This window comes from Episyrphus balteatus, chromosome 1 (genome assembly GCF_945859705.1).
Source record: "Episyrphus balteatus chromosome 1, idEpiBalt1.1, whole genome shotgun sequence".
Lineage (NCBI taxonomy): Eukaryota > Metazoa > Arthropoda > Insecta > Diptera > Syrphidae > Episyrphus > Episyrphus balteatus.
The window spans coordinates 32,341,020-32,362,170 of NC_079134.1; the positions used below are offsets into that span (position 1 = coordinate 32,341,020).

Here is a 21,151-nt window from a genome sequence, read left to right on the forward strand (position 1 = left end):
GTTCAATTCACAAAAATTTCCAACACATTAATAATTTTTTTTTTCAATTTTAATGTAAATTGATAAGAAATTACTATCCATGAATGGAGCATAACTATTACTTTCATAGTTAACTAAAAAAATTGTCTGTATTTTTAACATTTGCTTGGGAAAAATAAAAGTTTGATGGTAACTCACGTTACAAAAATCGGACACGAATTTTAAGAGTCCGACAGTATGAAGTTTTTATCTGAAATTAAGAATCTTAATTTGTTTTCAAAGAAGATTCCATACATACAAAATTACAAGCTTTTAATATGAGTGACAAAACCAAAGATTTTTTCAATATTTTGAGGAAAAATTTTAAAATATTTAGGTAACTCACGTAACATTATTTTGGTAACTCATGTTACCTGCGATTTGTGGTTCCAAAAGTAAAGAAAAGATGCATTTTCACTCAAGTTTTTTTTTAATCTAATAGTGTGTAACGAAGCTTGCTTAAATGTTAACTTATTTTAGCACTCACGAGGGGATATTGTCATCGTCACTATTAGACTCATCATATTTTCAGTTTGCTTGTTTTCCCGTCATTTTCATGTGAAATTCTTCTGTTGTTGGCAAGCTTATGCTATAAAAATGCTTTAAGATTATTAAACTCCCTGAATTTTATGTCTATCCATAAGGGAATACAACAAACAATCTTTTCTTGCAACTTGCATAAAGAGTTGCCGTTTGTAAATAGTAATTTGCTAATAAAAAAAGTAAAAAGACTGCATAATTTGTTCAAAATTCGTGTCCACTTTTTCATGAAATCTATCGAATATCTATTTAATATGTTTTTTGAGAAAAAAGTTAATATTTGGATTTTTAACGAATTTAATTTGAAAAAATAGCCTATTTTTCAATCAAAAAAGTTACGAAAAAAAATTTTCATTTTTGAAAAGCTTGGAATGCAATTATGTATTTAGATTAAAAACTATTTTTTAAGATTAAGAAAACCTACACTTTTGTTTTAGAAAATATTGAGAAAGTTGAAAAAAAAAAACAAAAAAAACTATTTTTAAGATTGATTTTTCCGTAAATGACAGTAATATTGGCGAGAAAAAATTTTCCATAGAAACCAAATTATACTTTTCTAATGGCCTTTAACCTTCTTATTTTGAATCTAGCATTAGAATAGCTCTTACGTGAAAAGTTTTTGAGATATTGTATTTTGAACGTCCAAAACACTATTTTTGTGATGTTTTGGCATGGTAATATGTCAAAAATGTGAAGTGATAGATTTTTTTTTTGACTTCGGATTCGAGCTCAGCGCACAAAAAACATTAAACAAATATACTTTGATTTCTATAAAAAAAAACTGTTTGACTAGTGAACTCGAACAAGGCATTCGATTATTTCTGCCCGTTCGATTTCGCCAGTCAAAAAGTTTTTTTTTTTATAGAAATCAAAGTATATTTTTTTAATGGTTTTTTGTGTGCTGATCTCGAATCCGAAGTCAGAAAAAATCAATAATAATTGCTTCTGGATATTTTAACATATGAACAAAAATATTTCTTCATTTCTTTACATAATATAAAGCAAAAACTTTAAGTTAAAAAAATAGACGTTTCAACCTTCACTTAAATACCGTTATAACCTTCCTAAGAGTTTTAATTTTATTTAGAATACCTACAATAAGCGGGTCTTCAGTTTATTAGAATTTAAAGTTTTTCCCTAAAAATATGCAGCGTTGTTCATCACATCAATAGCAGACCCAAAACATAAAAAAAAACTTGCACATACATATTTCCAGAATTAAAAATTTTAAATTCAGTTCAACTGAAAACCCTACGAAACTACCTACCTATGTGTGTTTATAACATTATAAATGTAGGTTCCTATTTCATAACATTTTTGCCTCTAAAGAACGTACATGGTACTTACCTTACTAGAGGTCTGAGGCCGACTAAAGAAAAAACATTTCAAGGCGTAGTGCGTAGATATAGATACTAACTAATTGTAATAGTATATGTATTATTTTCATCAAAGCAGACCGTTGTGGGCGGAGTCAAATTTAAAGTCAACGCATACACACTCGATTATTTCTATGAAAATAGAAAATCAATGTGTGATTTTTTTGTATTTAGTATAATGTAGGTACACATTTTTATGTAGGTATTTGGTTTGTTTTTATAATATAAAAATAAGTCGCAAATCGCAATAATCTGATTGGATGAATAGTAGGTACATAAATTGAGTTGAGGTCTTAGGTCGTTAGTGTGGTAGTAAATGAAATGCATCTCTCCAAAACTAGGGCTATAGAGATAAATTTAAAGATGGAAAAAAATTGGGGGTATTTTCAAAAGATGTCTAAGGGTTTTTCTAGGATATTGAAGAAGTTACCTATATAGTAAATATGTTTAAAATAGGAAGATGCAAAAATACGTTAAATTCAATTTATTTTTATATATTGAAATTGAGGAACCTAACTTCTGGGAAAAATAGAACAAAAAAGCTGTTGGCAATATAGGAATTGAATGGGTAGCAGTACCTAACACTTATTAAACTAAGAATTGAGGAGCATCCATAAAAATCAAGTTGGAGTGTTGAATTTTACTTTGCGTTTTATTGAAGGGAGTAAAGTAGGTTGAAGGTAGGTCCAGCCTTTAAAGGTTTTTAAATATGAAAGGGTAATGATAGGTATGTATGTATATCCAAATATTGGAAATGACGTAGCCTTTAAAGAGCATTGAATTACCTGCAGCTAGTTGGTTTAAGTGCGTTATGTTCTGTTTTTGGAAGTTTTTAACAGTATTTTAAGGTAGTTTTTACATCAAATTAAAGATTTGAGCATTAATCTGCAAAGAGTATTAAATCTATGCATTGTTAACTTTGTATCATAAAGTTTCAAAATCATGCATCTGTTTCAGCCAATTTAAAGGTCAAATCGTGGAGCAACAAATTCGAGATTAGGGTAACAAATTAGCAACAAAATAGCTTAAGATTCCTGCGTACTTAGATTTTAAAATTTGTGTTTTATCGTACCCAGCTTGATGGATGACGTCATCGAAAAATTAGTTTATCTCCTGTAAGATGGGATTGGGTGGTGATAGAAAATTTAAAAATAACTTTTTGCAGAGCAACAAATTCTGTCTATAATTTGGCATTTTTAGTTTTTTGAAAAAGCGTATAGATAAAAAGTCTCCACAAAATTGCATCTGTTGCAGTCGATTTGAAGGTCAAATCGTGGAGCAACAAATTCAAGATTGGGGTAACAAATTAGCAACAAATTAGCAACAAATTCCTGCATACTTAGATTTTCAAATTTGCGTTGTGGCGTACCCAGCTTGACGTCAAGCTGGGTACGCCACAGATTTAAGGGGTAAGGGGGGGAGCAACAAATTCGGGATTGGGGTAACAAATTAGCAACAAATTAGCAACAAATTACTGCATACTTATTTTTTTGAAATTTTGAGTATTACGATTTTTTGCGTTGTTGGATGACGTCATCGAAAAATTATTTTTCCTCCTGTAAGATGGGATTAATTAATGATAGAAAATTTAAAAATAGCTTTTTGCAGAGCAACAAATTCTGTCAAAAATTTGGCGTTTTTAGTTTTTTGAAAAATTGTATAGATAAAAAGTCTCCACAAAATTGCATCTGTTGCAGTCGATTTGAAGGTCAAATCGTGGAGCAACAAATTCAAGATTGGGGTAACAAATTAGCAACAAATTAGCAACAAATTCCTGCATACTTAGATTTTCAAATTTGCGTTGTGGCGTACCCAGCTTGACGTCAAGCTGGGTACGCCACAGATTTAAGGGGTAAGGGGGGGAGCAACAAATTCGGGATTGGGTTAACAAATTAGCAACAAATTAGCAACAAATTACTGCATACTTATTTTTTTGAAATTTTGAGTATTACGATTTTTTGCGTTGTTGGATGACGTCATCGAAAAATTATTTTTCCTCCTGTAAGATGGGATTAATTAATGATAGAAAATTTAAAAATAGCTTTTTGCAGAGCAACAAATTCTGTCAAAAATTTGGCGTTTTTAGTTTTTTGAAAAATTGTATAGATAAAAAGTCTCCACAAAATTGCATCTGTTGCAGTCGATTTGAAGGTCAAATCGTGGAGCAACAAATTCAAGATTGGGGTAACAAATTAGCAACAAATTAGCAACAAATTCCTGCATACTTAGATTTTCAAATTTGCGTTGTGGCGTACCCAGCTTGACGTCAAGCTGGGTACGCCACAGATTTAAGGGGTAAGGGGGGGAGCAACAAATTCGGGATTGGGGTAACAAATTAGCAACAAATTAGCAACAAATTACTGCATACTTATTTTTTTGAAATTTTGAGTATTACGTGTTTTTGCGTTTTTTCGTTTCATCCACATATGTTCCACAAATGCATTCAAGCTCCACAAGGCATTTTGAACATGAAGGGATTGGAATAAAAACTTGATATGGACCTTTTTGAAAAGGTTTCAAGGACCTCTTTCTATTGATACCACTTTTTTGACTGTGCGATCATTTTTGGGCGATTTAGCTTTTTTGCATAATCTGTTAATGTGCATTTGAAGGGCAAAACGTGGAGCAACAAATTCGAAATTAGGGTAACAAATTAGCAACAAATTAGCAACAAATTCCTGCATACTTACATTTTTGAAATTTTGAATTTTAATTTGTGGCGTACCCAGCTTGACGTCAAGCTGGGCACGCCACAGATTTAAGGGGTAAGGGCAGGAGCAACAAATTCGGGATTGGGGTAACAAATTAGCAACAAATTAGCAACAAATTCCTGCATACTCAGATTTTGGATTTTCGGTTGTGGCGTACCCAGCTTGACGGACCTCGTTGGATGGACGAAGGAAAATGTTTTTGTTCCTTTTTTTTTGTCTCTTTTGAATAACCCACTTGTAACTTTTTTGTATCCAACCCTAAGGTCATTCATAGGCAACAAAGGTTCTTTTTTTTTTCACCTTTTAAGGTAAATAGGGAATAATAATTTCTTATAAATAAATGCTAGAACGATTCTTTTTTTATTGGAATTTTTGGTGTAGGTGTTGATTTTAAGGAACACAAAAAAATAGAACAGGGATGGTTTGAATACGTTTTTTGAATTTTAAATAATTTTAAACCCCACTAACGGAAGTTTCAGGGAAAATTATAATGAGATTTATGATTTTTTTTGTATGTGGGCTTCGCAATTCATAGCTTGAATAGGAAACAGAAAGCTTGCAACAAAGTTCATTCTTCTAGGAAAATATATTTTTGTACCTTTTAAGAATTTGGCATTTCAAAATGGTTGAAACCAAATTGGGTATAAAACATTAATTAAGAAGTTTCTTTGTTCCAACTTTACGCAATACTTAACTGGAAATTGCATCGCACTGGACATGAGGACAACATAAAAAATAGCCCATGCAACATGCGGCACTAATGACTAATTTCAGGAAAAGTGACCATATGTTTGTCACATACTAAGAAGAATATAGGTACACCAAATGCACCAAACAGATGAGAAAAATACATGCGAAATGCACATTATGTAATTGGATGCTTACAAGCGTGCCCACATGTGTACCACTGCCTCATGTTCAAATGAGCAAAAAAACATGTCCAGGACTCCGTAAACACCTTAAAAGCAGCCAAAGGGTTTCGCATGAATACGTTTTCGCATGTTATACGACCTGCGAATATACGACATTGTTATGCATTATAGCCGCTTGTTGACTTTCTACATTTGATATAATTCCTTGTTTCAATTTTGGACTGAAATTTTGACTTGTTTGGTGTCATCTGCTTTATTTTGAAATTAGATAGGTAGAATATTTTTGGCCGCTCATTTTAAAGAAAACAATTGTTAGAGAGTAGGGACGAATCAAACTGTTGTTTGACTTTATAAATAGCAATAAGAAATAAAATATACGACAGCGTTGCACGAACTAGATATTATGGTAAAAGTTGCTTAAGAAATTAAAGCTTGATGTGCAAATATTCATTACACAGCCACACAACTGCGACTAGGTTTTTCATATAGTTTTTGGGTCGCTGAAACCGAATCCGAAGTCTATTTTGCCGTATCACGTCAGGTTTTCGAGATAACCTCAAAAAATGTCACGAAAAAAAAAATTGTTTTCTCTGATCTGGATGTGCGAATATATTAATCATATAGTTTTTCGGTCGCTGAATCCAGACTCGAAGTCAATTTTGCCCTATCGCGTCAGGTTTCCGAGATATTCTCAAAAAAATGTCAAAACCAAAAAAAACAAAAGCTCTTATCTGGAGGTGTGAATATGTTGGGTCGTTGAAACCGAATCCGAAGTCGTGTATGTGAATCTTTCTGATGCTTTCTCCATTCAAAGAAAACTTGAAGAAGTATTCAAATTTAATTTCTGTAAAACCGTTTGGAAGTTTAAATGTTAAAAAGGACTTCATGAGTTCGGAAGAAAAAATTTGTTCAAGGATTATAATACTTAATACATACATAATTATAATTCATTAAAATGTCAAAATTTGTAGAAGGTCATTGAAAACCTTGATTTTATAAATCCATTCTTTTCAATCGAATAAGTGACAACGTGAAATAATGGGAAACAACACTAAAATTCAGAGTTCATAAATTCGACTTTAAAAGCTGAAACACAATCACGCTTTGCCGTCGATTTTGACAACTGCGAAAAGTTCAACTATAGGAAATCTGTGTATCCTCACACAATGACGCTTTTCTTACGTACGCTTTTTTTGACAAACGTAAGGAAACGTAAGAAAGCGAGCAAAAGTTCAACCAGACTGAACTTTTGCTCGCTTTCTGACATTTAACAGACATAGTTACAGTCACCCACATTATTATTGCGCCAAATGTGAATAAAAAAAAAAAATTATTGCAAAACTATGTGTGTTTTTTAATTTCTCTATATAGATTTTGCACAAAAAAACGATATCGAGATATTTTAAATCAAAACAATTTACGTATTAAAAACAAAAAAAATTTAATGATGTTTTAGACTGAGTTTTATTGTTAAAAACAATATATTTTGATTGGTTTTGTTTTTATAAATATAGGATTAAAGAATAAACAAATTTCTATGCATTTTTTAAACACATTAATATCCTTTTTCATTTTTCCACAATTAAATCAAGATAAAGACTTGGCCCAATAATTTTGTGAGTGAGTGTGTTTTTTTTATTTGACAGCAGATTTTATGTTGCAATCAGCTGTTCAAAGTCAAAGTGACAGAAGCGCGCTTTGAGGATTTCTCAACGTAACGCAACGAAGCGACGCCCTGAAGCGTGATTGTGTTTCAGCTTTAAGGCGGCAGTGAACAAAAGTGACAGTTTGCATATTTTGACACTTGCTAGATCTATTTCAGAAAGTGAGTTAAATGAAACTGCTAACAAACGTGCAGTATTTTTATCGCTATCAAGACATTTTAATTTTTTCTTTAAACTCATTCTGATTCATTACTTCAACTCAAGTAGGTATGTTCAGTAGCTAAGCAGGCAGCAACCTTAACAGTATACCTAAAACTAGTGATGGGAACTATCGAATAAAAACTATCCTATCGATAGTTGTAAAATATTCATTTATTCGACAGTTTTAAATCATTCATTCATTCATTTAAAAAGTCCAAAACACCCCCAAAATCTGGATTTAGGGGCAATTTTCTCAAAAACTAGAAGACATAGGAACATATAGTTTTCACTGTCGATAAGGAATCAATTGAGGTAGTTTTCTGGGTGAGTAATTTTTTTATTAAAATTCACAGTCTTGACAAAAATTGTATAAAATGAGTTTTTAAAAAATTTTCTTCGCCTATTTTTAACTTTGAAATCGATTATTTCAAAAACTATTGGTTATAACACATTGATTTCAAAATTAGAATTAAATGTACAATTTTGCCTTTCGCAAATGCTATCATTTATTACTGTAAGTGTTGCCGTTGTTTTTTAATATTTTTTTTTTTTTTTATTTTTATAATTTTTTTTTTTAGAAAACTGCCCCTCCCACCTAAACGGGGGGAGAAAGACCCCCCTCCCAAAGAAAAAAATGTTTGTATTCAACTCCTCTACAAAAACTTGTTATCAAATCCTGGCGCCCAGGTTATCCTACTATGTGTCAAAACAACATTTTTGTTCTATACCTAAAAGTTCGAATTTCTGTATCTGGGTTGAAATCGTAAAATTTTTTTTTCTAAGCCAATTTTAAACTGATTTCGAAAAAAAAAAATACCTCGTTTGATTTTGAAATAAATGTTATTTTAGAATATATTTTTTAAACAGCATGTTGCTGTGAAAATATATACTTTAATTTGATGTCGAAGTTGGGTAAATGACGAAAAAAATTTAATTTTTGAACTTTGACAGCTTATAAATTCTAGGTGGTTTAATCGAGTTACATGTTTTATACATTGTTGAAAAGGTATATTTATCTCCTATCAAAAATGGGTAAAAATTTGACGAAGCTAGATTTTTTTTAATGGGTGAGGGTTAGTGTGGTCCACGTTATAAGGCAAAAAAATAAACCATATAATTCATTACTTCCCCACCCATTATTTTGCTACAGACATCTATACCAACATATGCTGAGAGTTTTAGCTCTCAAAAGTAAAAGAAAGAGGGCGCTCATCAGCTTTGAAATATTAGACTTTGTTACCCTTAATATCTGATTATATCGTAATAGGACTTGGCTTTGAGTTGGAATTTGGCTTAAATATGATAAGCACGCATGCTTCCGACAGCCAAGTTAATGATTTTCATGTTTCTTTGGTTTTGAGTCATTCATATTTCATTGATCAATTCTGTTTTGTTTTAACTTTAAGCAAAAAATACTTACAGACGAATTTAAATGAACAAAAAAATCGGTGAAAATATCACTTAACTAGTGTTTTTTTATGAAAGAAAAAACATTTCATGAAAAATTTGACCACTTCGCAACTTAATTCACATGATAAATTAAAAAAAAATAATTTACTAGGCATGAGTACCTAGCTAGAACAGCATCTGAGTAAAAACTTTGAGCCTGTTGAGCGCCCACTTACACTTCACCTAAAAAGCTGAAATTTCACGTGAGTAATACAAAACACATATGCAACCAATTTTTGAGTGGGGAACAAAGGAAATGTAAAAACCAAAAAATTGGACCACCCTAGTGAGGGTCAAAAAAATCGTTTTTTGCTCCTAACTCCAGATTTTGGCGGTGTTAAGGACTTTTTAAATACCGTTTCGTAATCAGTGCGACTAGCTCTACAAAACGTGATAGGTCTCCGCCCGCGTATATTTTAAAACCTCATTTTTGTAACACCGTGTAGTTTTTTCATTCAAATAGTTTCCTTAAACGATAGTTTTTTCATTTGAATAGTTTTTTTATACGATAGTTTTTATTCGATAGTTTATTCGATAGTTTGTTCGATAGTTTTTATTCGATAGTTTTTATTGGAATGAATAAATGAATGAATGAACTAGTCGAATCATTCAGTTGCTAACTATCGATAGTTCAAATCATTAGATAGTTTTCATCACTACCTAAAACCTAGTTTTTCAAACTAAGATTAGAGCCATTAGCAATGGCGTATCCAGAAAAAAATTTGGGGGGGGCTGAAAAATGTTTCAAAAATTTTTGATATGGTAAATGTACTACAAATTTTTCTCTTTTATTATTCATCTTTGATCGAGAGAAAAGCACTGTGCTGCGGTACTGAAAGTCGTATAGTAGCATTTTACTGCTCCCGACAACTTCGTACCCCCCTGAGCCCCCCTGCGCCCTCCCCCCCCCCCTCAATACGCCACTGGCCATTAGCTCAGCCTTTTTGGCACAAATGACCTTCTTAGAATAATTTGGCATCGTTAATGCAAATATCATTCTCTATTTGTTGTATGTTCAGATGTTCATTTCTTTAGTAGCCAGAGAGATTTTCAGAATTGAACTTTCTGCATAGTACATAAAACAGGGGCACCCTGTTAACTTTTGTTATTTTTATAAACTTTGTAATTTCAAAAATACAAGCCATTACTATCAACTTATCTGGTCACTTTAGTTTTCGTCCCTCTTAGAAATAATGTCATCAGCTCGGTGGCGGGCGGGGGGAGTGGTCGGGAGGGAAAGAAGCGACTACTGTTGTGTTTTATAGTAAGGGTAAAATGATGGGTGCTTTGGTTATTGCTGTAATTGTTGTTGTTGTTGTTGTTGTTGTTGTTTGTGATTCCATCCGCTCTCGAATATAACTTTAATCGCAAATCAAAAAAAGGTAGGCGAGTCGCATTTGATAGAAATCGTGAGTGGAATTTAAAAAATATCATTTTAATTTTTCTTCCCTTTATATTCTTATACGCTTTTGCTTCTTGTATGAGTGTGATTTTGTTGTTGTATATTCTTACCTATATACTCTTATATATAGATAGCCGGTCAATCTCCAGACAAAATTGATGCGAAATGATTGGAATAATAAATTTTATCGGTCACCAGGTGGTTTGGACTTGAAACTCAAGAAGGATATATAAGTTTTAGGTCGGTAGGTCACAGTAGTGTGAGCAAAAAAAAAGAAAAACAACAACAACATAAGAGTATCTAAGCTGAATCAGCGTGAAGCAAATGTATGACGACTTTAAACGGTGACGCGACAATACGACGACGACGGACGACATCGAAGCTACTTTATTTTTGCCAAAGTTTATTCGCCCTCAAGGCCATATAAACCGGGTGGTTGGTTGGTTCAGTTTGGTATGGTTCAGTGGTAATGGGGCTTAGCCGTAATTTTGCGGTGAGAATGATGGTTGATGGTGCGATGGTGGTAAATGGTATGCGGGTTTTCAGTTTTATGGAAATTCCAATCTTATTTAGTGCCTAATTGAGGCATGAAGGTATTCCATTCTGATGATGATGACGATGGAAAAGAAGGTTAACTGATATAAAAGAGCAATAAAAGTGCGAATCCGGATGTCTATCTTTAGACTTTAAGGAATGTCGGTCGGAGAGGTAGTGTGGACATTCTTAAGTTTAAAGTAGTTCCCGATGAGTTATGAAGGTTGGTTTCGAATATTTCTATAGATACCTAAGGTTGCGGTATAAAATATTTATGCACATTTATGTTTCTAAAGGGTTTTTCAAAAACCATACATATGAGTGTGTATGGTCATTTAGGATATTAATTTTGTGGTTAATTTTCAAGAAGACAAGGATCTGATTAGTAAAAATAGTTTTGGAAGCATTAAATTTTATCGTTAGTAAGGATAATGAAGCTAATTACCTATTTGAATGTTTTTTGTCCTGGAATTTGTGGTAACAGCATTTATTATCATCTTAGAATTTTTCAATTAAGCATACATTCTAAAGATTTTGTAAGAGAACAATTTGGTGTTTGCCCAAATTACACAAGAATCAAATTAAATTCTTAAGGAACAATTTTATGGTAATTTTAATTTGTATTTTCTGTACAAGAAACCCGTTTAATTAAAACACAAATTTAATTTTGCAACATTAGAAAAACTTATTTTTAAAAAATTAACCCGATAATCTTGAGATGACAAACACACATTAAGTATTTTTAATCATCAATTTCTTTCTAAAATAAAACTTATTCATCTTTCTGAGAAATGAAAAAAAAAAAACTACAGTATTATAATTAATTATTGCCAGTTGGCATAAGTATGCAAAAAAAATAGCATTTACATGTACCTACGTAGTTGCTAGTATCTTTTCTCGTTTATTACAACTTGCTGCATTAAGTTTTTAATTGCAGTTTAAGTAGCCTCGTTGTCATACAGTCATATGAATGTTTAAAAGTCAATTATAATTTAAATAAATTCATAGTTGTCAGTTGAACTTCAGTTCTTTTGAACAAAATATTTTACAAAAATAAATTGCTTCGAAAAAGTTTATATGCACTGATATAAATTTACTCGTAGATAAGTTTGAAATGGGGGAATTTCTTATACAATATACTGAAAGGTACTGATGAGAAATCACTGAACATTTTTTTGAAAAGTTATCAATACTAAATTAAGCACGGTAGTATGCTAAGACAAAAATATGAACACTCAAAAAGTACCCTGATGGAGAACTATTACGTTTCTTTCAAAAATACTCGCAAAAAATGATTTTATAGTCCAGTGCGTTTATAATTTGACCCAGCAGTACCACCCCCAAATTGTTTTTGCTCATTCGATAGAAAATTGGGTGAATATCAAAACTGTTCTCGTAAAATGCAAAAAAATGAAAAAAGCTTAAATTCGAAATTTTTTTTTAGTAAATAGGCCAAAATTACAAGCAATGATAAAAAAAAATTCGAAATCAAGCTTTTTTAATTTTTTGCATTTTACGAGAACATGTACTAGTGTACTTTTACCTATATGTAAATTTTTTCTTACACCATCAGAAAGTAGACATTTTAACAAACTACTTTTTGAAAAAATCTGATATTTTGACACGTGAATTTTCGATTGAAAATAAGGGTGTTTTTTTGATATTGAGCCAAAATATTGAGCCAAAAATAAATATTGTGAAACAAATAAATAGAGTGTATTTGGGACATAATAAGGTAAGTTTTCACCAAATTTCGTAGAAAAATTTTATATTTTGAAAAAGATAAAAATAAAATCCCAAAAACTCGGTTACTTAAATTTTTCACATAATATTTTGAGGTTATGTGAAAAAACTGTCGATACAAAAGTTGTAGATCTTCTTATTACCTACAACTTTTCCATAGGACTTGTAGTTTTGCCGAAAATCAAGATATACCAATTTTTACCGAACTCGGCTCGCCCGTAATTTATTTTTCCCTTAATTTTTATCATATGCACCTCCTTTTAAAATAGGTTTCATTCTTCTATGATTTTTTTTTGGTTTCAAAAATTATCGACCCTGGTCTACACTCTACAAGCCAAAAAAAAGTAAAAAAAAAAACGAAAAAAAAGACATTTTTTAAGCTCAAATCGTTTGAAGTTGTAAGGAAAAAAACGATTTTATATGAAAAAATGATTTTTTTTTTCTTCGCATATTATTTCGCAGCTTCTTTACTAAGTGTTCAATTCCAAGTAATATAAGCCTAAAAGTTTTTTCTTATAAAGATATATATTTAATATATTTGTTTTTGTATTCAAACGGCGCAATTAAAAAAAAAAACATATATTTAAAAAATCTCTAAAAATTCAAATTTCTTCGATTTCTTCCTATATTTTGAGCGAGCCAAAGATATTAATTAAAATGAAAATTGTAAACGCAGGATTTATTTTTGATAAGTAATGCAACTTTTAAAAGCTATTACATTTGAATATTCCATACTTTTGCATTTTGACACACCCTAATAAACAATGTATGTACATAAACCCCCATTTTTCTTTGGTAGCTTTCCGCCCACCTCGCCCCCCCCCCCCCCTGCTCCTCGCAACGCCACTGATTGTGTGATATCCTTTTCTGGCTTATCGTCATATTTAAAAATAAATAAAAAAGAAGAAACAATTTTAAAATCGATCTATAAATCTTAAAATGCTAATTATAATTAAAATGTAAAATAAATCGATCACAAACACAAAATTAATTCAGCATGGAATCAATTCTAAATAAAACAAAAAAAAAAAACACATTGTGGCAACATTTTCTTCTAGGGTACTCGTACATCTGCTAAATTAAAAGTGTCTTTTGTGTAAAATCTATTTTTGCAATATGCGATGCCCCCGGAAGTTGTTGTTGCGATGATCACCCAGGAACCTGGTGGTGTTCATGTAGCTCGCAATTTCTTTTGCATTTTATATATGTATATAGGAAAAAATAGTAACTACAGTTATTCATTGAAAGAAATATACGAATTCAATCAAGCAAACCAATTTAAATTGTTTTATTCATCTGAATTCAACAAGAAGAGGAGGCAAATGCACATCTCGTCGCATATATATATAAGAAATTGCATTATTCAATTTTGTTTTTTTTTTTTTTTTATTCAAAAATAAAAATAAAAAAGCAATCGAGGAATTATGTATGCAATTGCATTTTCTCTGGCAAAATTAAATCGAACAAACAAGCAAATGAATTCAGCACTTTTCTTGGTTTTCTTATTTTTTTGTTGTATACATTTTAATTTATAAGCTTAAACAAAAAAAAAAAAAAACATGTATGCGTGATGCATAAAACATGTCTCCAAAAATAGACGAAGCCACTGTGATGATAATGGTTATTATGATGATGAAGATGACAAAAACTGAAATCATTTATTAAAAAAAAAATCATAATTTTTGCGACGAAAGATTTTCTCATACGCAGTTCTATTATGGGAATTTAAATAACAAGTTTTTTGTATGATTTTTATAGTCCGGGAATTCATAATTTCATCACATTTTGAATTTGCTTGGAAATTTAATCCGATGAAAAAGCTTTGAGTTTAGTTTTTGATAATAACATACAGAGTTTAATAGCTTATAGATTCATGAAACTGCATAATATGCAGTGCATATATTAGGTATACAAAAAAAAATCCACAACATACACCGAAAAATAAATTTGATAATAACAGCTATCAAATTAACATTTTTTCAGTGACAAAAGCCGTCCAACAATTAAAATATCAATTTTGATATTTTATCATATCATTTTGACATTTTTTAATTTCAGGTGGGATAGTGAAAATTTCACTTTGACAATTAAAATATCATTTTGACATTTTTTTAAGTTTTAATGGATAGTGAAAATTTCACTTTGACAATTAAAATATCAATATTGACTAGATTTTACGCTTTAGTTTATTATAATGGAACCTATTTCTTTCCTTTTCATTTTTATTATTTTTATTATTTTAAGAATTTTCTTTCTTTTTTCAAAACATTACTGAAAGGGAATATTCTTTACAAAATAGTGATGATATTATTTTTTCTATTATAGGTGATATAATTGTTTTGTTACTTTCTCCCAAACTATGTGAAGTAAAATCTTAGTGCCGATCAAATTTTCTCAGTAAATCATACATTTTACTTCGAAAAAACACAAAGCGCCTTTAAATTAGTACACATTAAGAATTTTGTATTTAATATTTTTCAATAATTTAGAATGAGAAATTGATATGAAAAAATGATAATAAAATATCAAAAAAAAATTCCAAAATGTGACATTTAAATATCATCCTGATAATAAAAATGTTATTTTAATATTTTAAATATCATAAAACACATTTTATAGAGCATTTTTGGCTGATATTTAAAAAATGTTAATTTGATATTTAAAAAATGTTAAATTGATATTGGTTTTTTTTCGGTGATACCTATTTAAAATTCATTGATACTAACTATACACTCCATTCGTTTGAGTGCATGTAAACTTTTTCAAAGCGATTTTATTCAACTGACGACTTTGAATTTATTTAAATTATAATTGACTTTAAAACATTCATAAAACTGTATAACAACGAGGCTACTTAAACTGCAATTAAAAACTAAAAACAGAAATTGTTATCAGCGAAACAAATTATTTAGAAACTAAAAATAAAAATCACTTTATTTGCATTTTTCTAAGAAGAAAAAGAAAAATTAATATTCAATCTGTTTATTTTATGATTGTCATGAGTATATGCATTAATTTGAAATGAGTATTTTATTGCAATATTTTTTAAAATATTTTTTTGTGTTGTTAAGTAATGTACTTTTTAGGGTGGGACAACAAAATCGAATACCTACCTATTTATTTTTTTATTTTATATTTCGAAAAATCGTTCGCTAGACATCTCTAGAATATGTTCACCAACTGATTATAAAGAAAACTAATGAATCAGTGGGCATCAGGGTTTGGATACGCAAATATCTTCTAAACAATTAATGCAATCGATTTTTAATATGGCATTTTTGGTAGAACGTTTGAGCCCCTAGAAGAATACATCTTTCTTATTTGGAAATAATAAATTCTCAGTGAATTAAAAAAAGTTAAAAAAAGTTTTTATAACTTTTTTTTAACTTTGACCTCGAATATTTTTCATGGCCTTTTTTGTAGAGCAATCTGTTTCCAACAAGAATATGTCTTACTCGTTTGATTATTTAAATCTTTCAATTTGTTTCAAAATTAAGAACATAAAACGAATTTTTGATGATTTTCTCAAACTTTAGACCTCGAATATCTTTTAAACGCTAAGATAAAATGTATGTGTACGGCATTTTTTGTAGAGCCTTCAATTTTCTACAAGAATATGTAAAAAAAATTTGCTAGAAAATCGATTTTTTTTTAATATAACATTGATGTAAAAATATATAACTGCGAAGGATCTTCCCATTAATATTAAGAGCTCATTTTTTTGGTGAGTATATTCTAGAGGTGTCAAGCAACTTTTATTTTTTTATTACAACTGTTATTTTTGAGCTATATAAAAGCATTTCATTAAACTAAAAGTTATGAAATTACAAAAAAGTTCCACATACGCCACCGAGAACTCCCAAAAAACCTTTTCAATTTAAATGTTAAATGACAAAACCACCTTTTTAAATAAATTTTTGTTCTAATTTTTCTTTTCTAATTTTGTTGATCTTTAAGTTTGATTTTTGTTCGTAGTTTTTCAGAGTGTTTTTTTTTTTTTCTAATACTGAATTCGACTTTGAAAAAGTGGAACAAAATTTGTAGATTAATATGAAAATCATCTTAATCTGATTTTGGACAGAAAATTTTAAAAAAGAATCTCATATCGACTGGAGCAAATACATATAACCAAAATTTTAAAAATCTTACAGAAATAAAAAAAAAATTCTTATTCAGTTATTTATTTTCCAATTAACAAAACTCACCAACGAATTACTATATATTATATAAAGAAAATACAGGGTAGTACTTAAAATTTGTGTTAATTTCTCTAGTAGAAATAAAACTAAATATTAGTTTATTTATTTGATCATATATTATACGTTATATTAATTGATGTTTGGTCTTAAATGATCCGTTTTGTAGATGCAATTAATTAAATGGCTAAATATTTTCTAACAATTTTCTTTTCGTAAATTCGAGATAAATTTTAATAAAATGCACTACTGGGTAGCACATACATACTTGTTTAAAGTTGCTTAGAATGTTAAAGTTTTTTATCTTGTTCATAATAGTTATAGTTATGTATATAAAAAATGTAGAAAGGGTATTAAAAGCTGTATTAAAACTGAGAAAAAACATATTTTTTGATGGTGCCTACTAACTTCAAAAGCTATTTGATTTCTTGTATAACAAAGATATTTTTGATAACTGCTTCGGTCCAAAGGAAAAACTCACTAACTACATAGGATTTGAATAGCAGTAAGTGAGTTTTTCCTTTGAACCGACGATCAGGGTTCCCAGGTTTTCAAAATAAAAATCCCCTTTTTTTAACACCAAAACGTTCATTTTTCCCCTTTTTCGTAAACAAAATCCCCTTTTTTCAAGAAAAAAAAATGCAAGTACATATTTATTTTTTTAAATTTTTGTACTTAAATCTTTTTTTAAACATATTAATTTTGTATTTAATTTATTCATAACAATAAAAACTTTATAATGGACATACATAAGTAAATAAAAAAAAATTAACAAAAATGAAGCTCAAAATACATATTTCATTTTCAAACTCAAAACAGTCAAAATAAAATTTATGAAGTATGGAACTACTTCATAAATTTAATTTTGAGGGTAAATCTAAAATATCAGTGCTAATTTAATAAAAAATGGATATTATTTTCTATATTTAATGTATTTTTGTAAATCATATAGTATTTATGCCGATTAAGGCAGGCTTTTTTAACAACGATGTCTTAAAAATGTATAAGTATTTTTTTTACTTTTATTTATTTTACTGCCGCGGCTGCTGGCTGAAAATTTCGTTTGATATACCCAAAAAAGTACAGATTCCCTTAATGAAATATTTTGAGGAGTGAATTAAAAATTGGAAGCACCCTAGTTTTTAGTAGAGCTGTCAAATTAAAAAATCCACTTAGCGTGGAATACGATAGTTTATTTCGAAATTAAGTTTTATTTAAATTGATTACATTATTCAAAGATTGTGTCTAACGTTTTTGTAAGTTTAAATTTTTCCCCTTTTAGATATATTTTCCCCTTTTTATCCCCGTCCCCTATTTTATCCCTTTCGTCTAAGAAAATCGGCAAAAATGGTGATTTTCCCCTCAACCTGGGAACCCTGCCGACGATTGGCTTTAAAATTCTTAAAGCCTTTAAAAAAAAAATTCACGACTGGGTCGGACGTATTTGTTCTTATGTTAAAATTTGCTTAGAATGTTAAAGTTTTTTATAGCGTTACCAAAACAAAAAAAATTAATTTATTTTGTTTAATTATTTTATATGAAATGTAAAAATGATTTTAAAATATTATAAGACACCCTTTAAAATGGATTACATCTCTAAACTGAGTATGCCATTTAATTTCTGTAGGTATAACAAAGAATTTTTGGAATTTTTTTTTTTCGAAAATTGTAAAAAATTGTCGACCCAATTTCAAGCAATTGATTTTTCAAAAAAAAAAATTGAAATTTTTCTAATATAAAACGGAAGGTTTTGAAAATTTAAAGACATTTTAACATTCCGGCTTTTCAAACGCTTCTGTGTAAAAATATCGGTTAAATGGTTTATATGAGAAAGTCAGAAATCAAGAAAACGGTTCTATGGCAGGTACCGTTAATAACGGCTCGAAAAATATTATTTTTTTATTTCAAATTAAGACTTTATCTGCCCCAGTACCTACACGTTTTACTTTCAATCGTTAGAAGCGTTTTGTTTAAATGTTGAAAATTTGTTCTTAATTTTAAAAATAAATATTTTGTTAAATGATTTACGGAAATCAAGAAAACGGTTCTATGGCAGGTACCTACCGTTAACAATAGTACAAATTTTATTTTTAAATTAATTAAAGGGGAATCTTTAAAAACTCATAACTAACAAGTTTCAAGCAATTCGCTTCAGATGTTTTGCCTGTAGCTTGGGGTGAAGACAGAAAGGCAGAAATGCAAAGTCTACTATTTTTGCATCCTACATCATCGTAATTTCATACCTTATTACTTATCTTGAGTTAAATACTACAATTAAGCAGGCACATACAATCCAAAGTTTACCAAAAGTGTCTTTCTATATTTTTGTTTTATAAAACAAACACAAGGAATTATTAAATTGTAAGATTATGTACATTGACCCATCCAAAAAGAAATTTCGTTGTCTATCATGGCATGGGTAATTTTTTTTTTTAAGAATGCTAAAAAAGTTCCCACACAAAATAACTCACTAAACCACTCAGCTATGTCATGTTCCTTAGCTTGCCATCCGAAACCAATAAATTTTCTAAGTGTAGATAGGTATAGTAAAAAAAAAAAGACCAACAAAAGACTAAAAATAAATACAAACGTAAACAAAGATTTTTGTTTTTCTATTGTTTGATAAACCACCCTCCTTCCTATCCCAATTTCAAGGACATATTGAAATCAAATCGATTGTTTATAGGTATACCCACCAGGAAACGGTGGAGTAGTTTAAAAGAGTAAACAAGAAACTTTTCCTTCTTTTTTTTGTTTTTTGTTTTTAAATGAACAAAAGTGACACAAACAAACAACATATTTACTCACCTGGAAGAGCAAATGCCGAACTTATTGCCAAAGATACAAGTAATCCAAGTAAGAGCTTCATGTTGATGATAATGATCCTTGTTTTTTATTTTTATTTGATTTTTTTTTTTTTAATTTGAAGTTTTTTATCTTTTATCACACTTTTTTTTAAAGGAAGTTGCTTGGAAGTAGATAAAACACTTTATTCTTTGCACGACCAACACCGGCTTGTGCTTAAGATACTTTTTTTGAATTGATTTTTTTGTTTTAAGACAGATAAATAAATTCTATAAAAACAAAACAGAAAAAAAAATACACAAAATTAAATTTTATTTTTGATTAATTAAAATAAATTATTATTTTTAAATAAAATTATAAATAAAAAGATGAGTGAAAAAAATATTAAAGATTCAGAAAAAACAAATGTTTAATAATCGCGAACACCAGCAACCAACTTGAACTAAGGTTGACAATTCACTGGAAACGGAGAGATACACGATACACCTAACGAACGACACGATGCCCGATTGCGATACTTTGGTTTTCGTTTGATGTATCTCTATGGTGTTTGCTTTTCAAGTTTGCTTTTTAAGTAGCCTAGTCCCCCCCTCCCTCACCCCCTAACTACCCCCTCGAATTGGTCAGTGTATTATAAACACATAAAGGGGTTCCTCTATATGCCTATGAACTTCTATGACTATGACTCGGGGTATCACGGGGTAGAATGTAAAAATGTTTTACACTTAAAGTATAATACAAATCGATCCTGGTGTTCCCCCTTTTATTGATGTCAAAAATCGTTATTACGTTATTTTTCTATTGTAAGTCTTTTGTATCTATAATTTTCTTTCTTTCAATGGCACTTTTGTTAAAGAATTATTGTATTTTCATATTTTTGTGGATAAATTTCAAGTAATTGATGGACTTATTATAATGCACATTATATTGAATGTAAAAGGCTTTATTACCGAAGGTAAATAAATTGCGCGGTAACGCTAAATGACGAATAAAAAAATTATTACGAAATAAAAAACACGCAGAAAAACATCAAATCGTTTGAGGTTCAAATGAAAAACTAAAATCGTTGTGGCAATTCGCTTTAAATTTATACAAAGACGAGACGCAAGACCCAGTGGCTGTCTGTTGTGTCCGTCCGCTTCGATTCCACAAGCTAAAACGGTCTTCTTTATAAAAATTTATATTATACTGATGAGAAAAAGAGAGAGAACAAGCAAAATAAGCAGCAATAGCACCCATGCCATATGAAAAAAACACTAAGAGAATCAAAAATTATTATTATTGAATTAAACTGGTTGTGTTGTAGTTGTTGTTGTTGTTGTTGTTGTTATTATTGTCGGAACGGGTGTTGATGTTAATGCCATAAGCCGGCCGGCATCATGATGCTTGATTATCATTATCATTAAGTTGGACTATTGTATGGGAAATTCTCAGGAAATTTGTTTAAATCGAGACGCATAAACATCATAAATCAAATACAAAATTACATGTCGAGAGAAAATGTCAAAAATCAACGCTATCGAATATTATAATAATGACACAAAAGCATCAAACAAAAGAAAAACAAACATAAGAATCACCTGATTAAGAGAAGATCACTTTTGATAACAGTGCTGTCGGTAAAATAAAAAAAAAAAGTA

The 21,151-nt window shown here is 29.8% G+C and overlaps 1 protein-coding gene across 1 annotated transcript in view; it reads right to left on the reverse strand.

Moving 5' to 3' along the window:
* Nucleotides 1-20,666, reverse strand: part of LOC129912775 (uncharacterized) — a 132,430-nt gene extending 111,764 nt beyond the window's left edge. Inside the window, exons 1-2 of the mRNA XM_055991230.1 lie at nt 20,462-20,666; nt 19,515-19,780 (exon numbers count right to left, since the gene is read on the reverse strand). Of these exons, the coding sequence (XP_055847205.1) occupies nt 19,515-19,575 (61 nt within the window). The 5' untranslated portion in view covers nt 19,576-19,780; nt 20,462-20,666. The remainder of the gene's footprint in view (nt 1-19,514; nt 19,781-20,461) is intronic.
* Between the last annotated feature and the right edge of the window lie 485 nt (nt 20,667-21,151).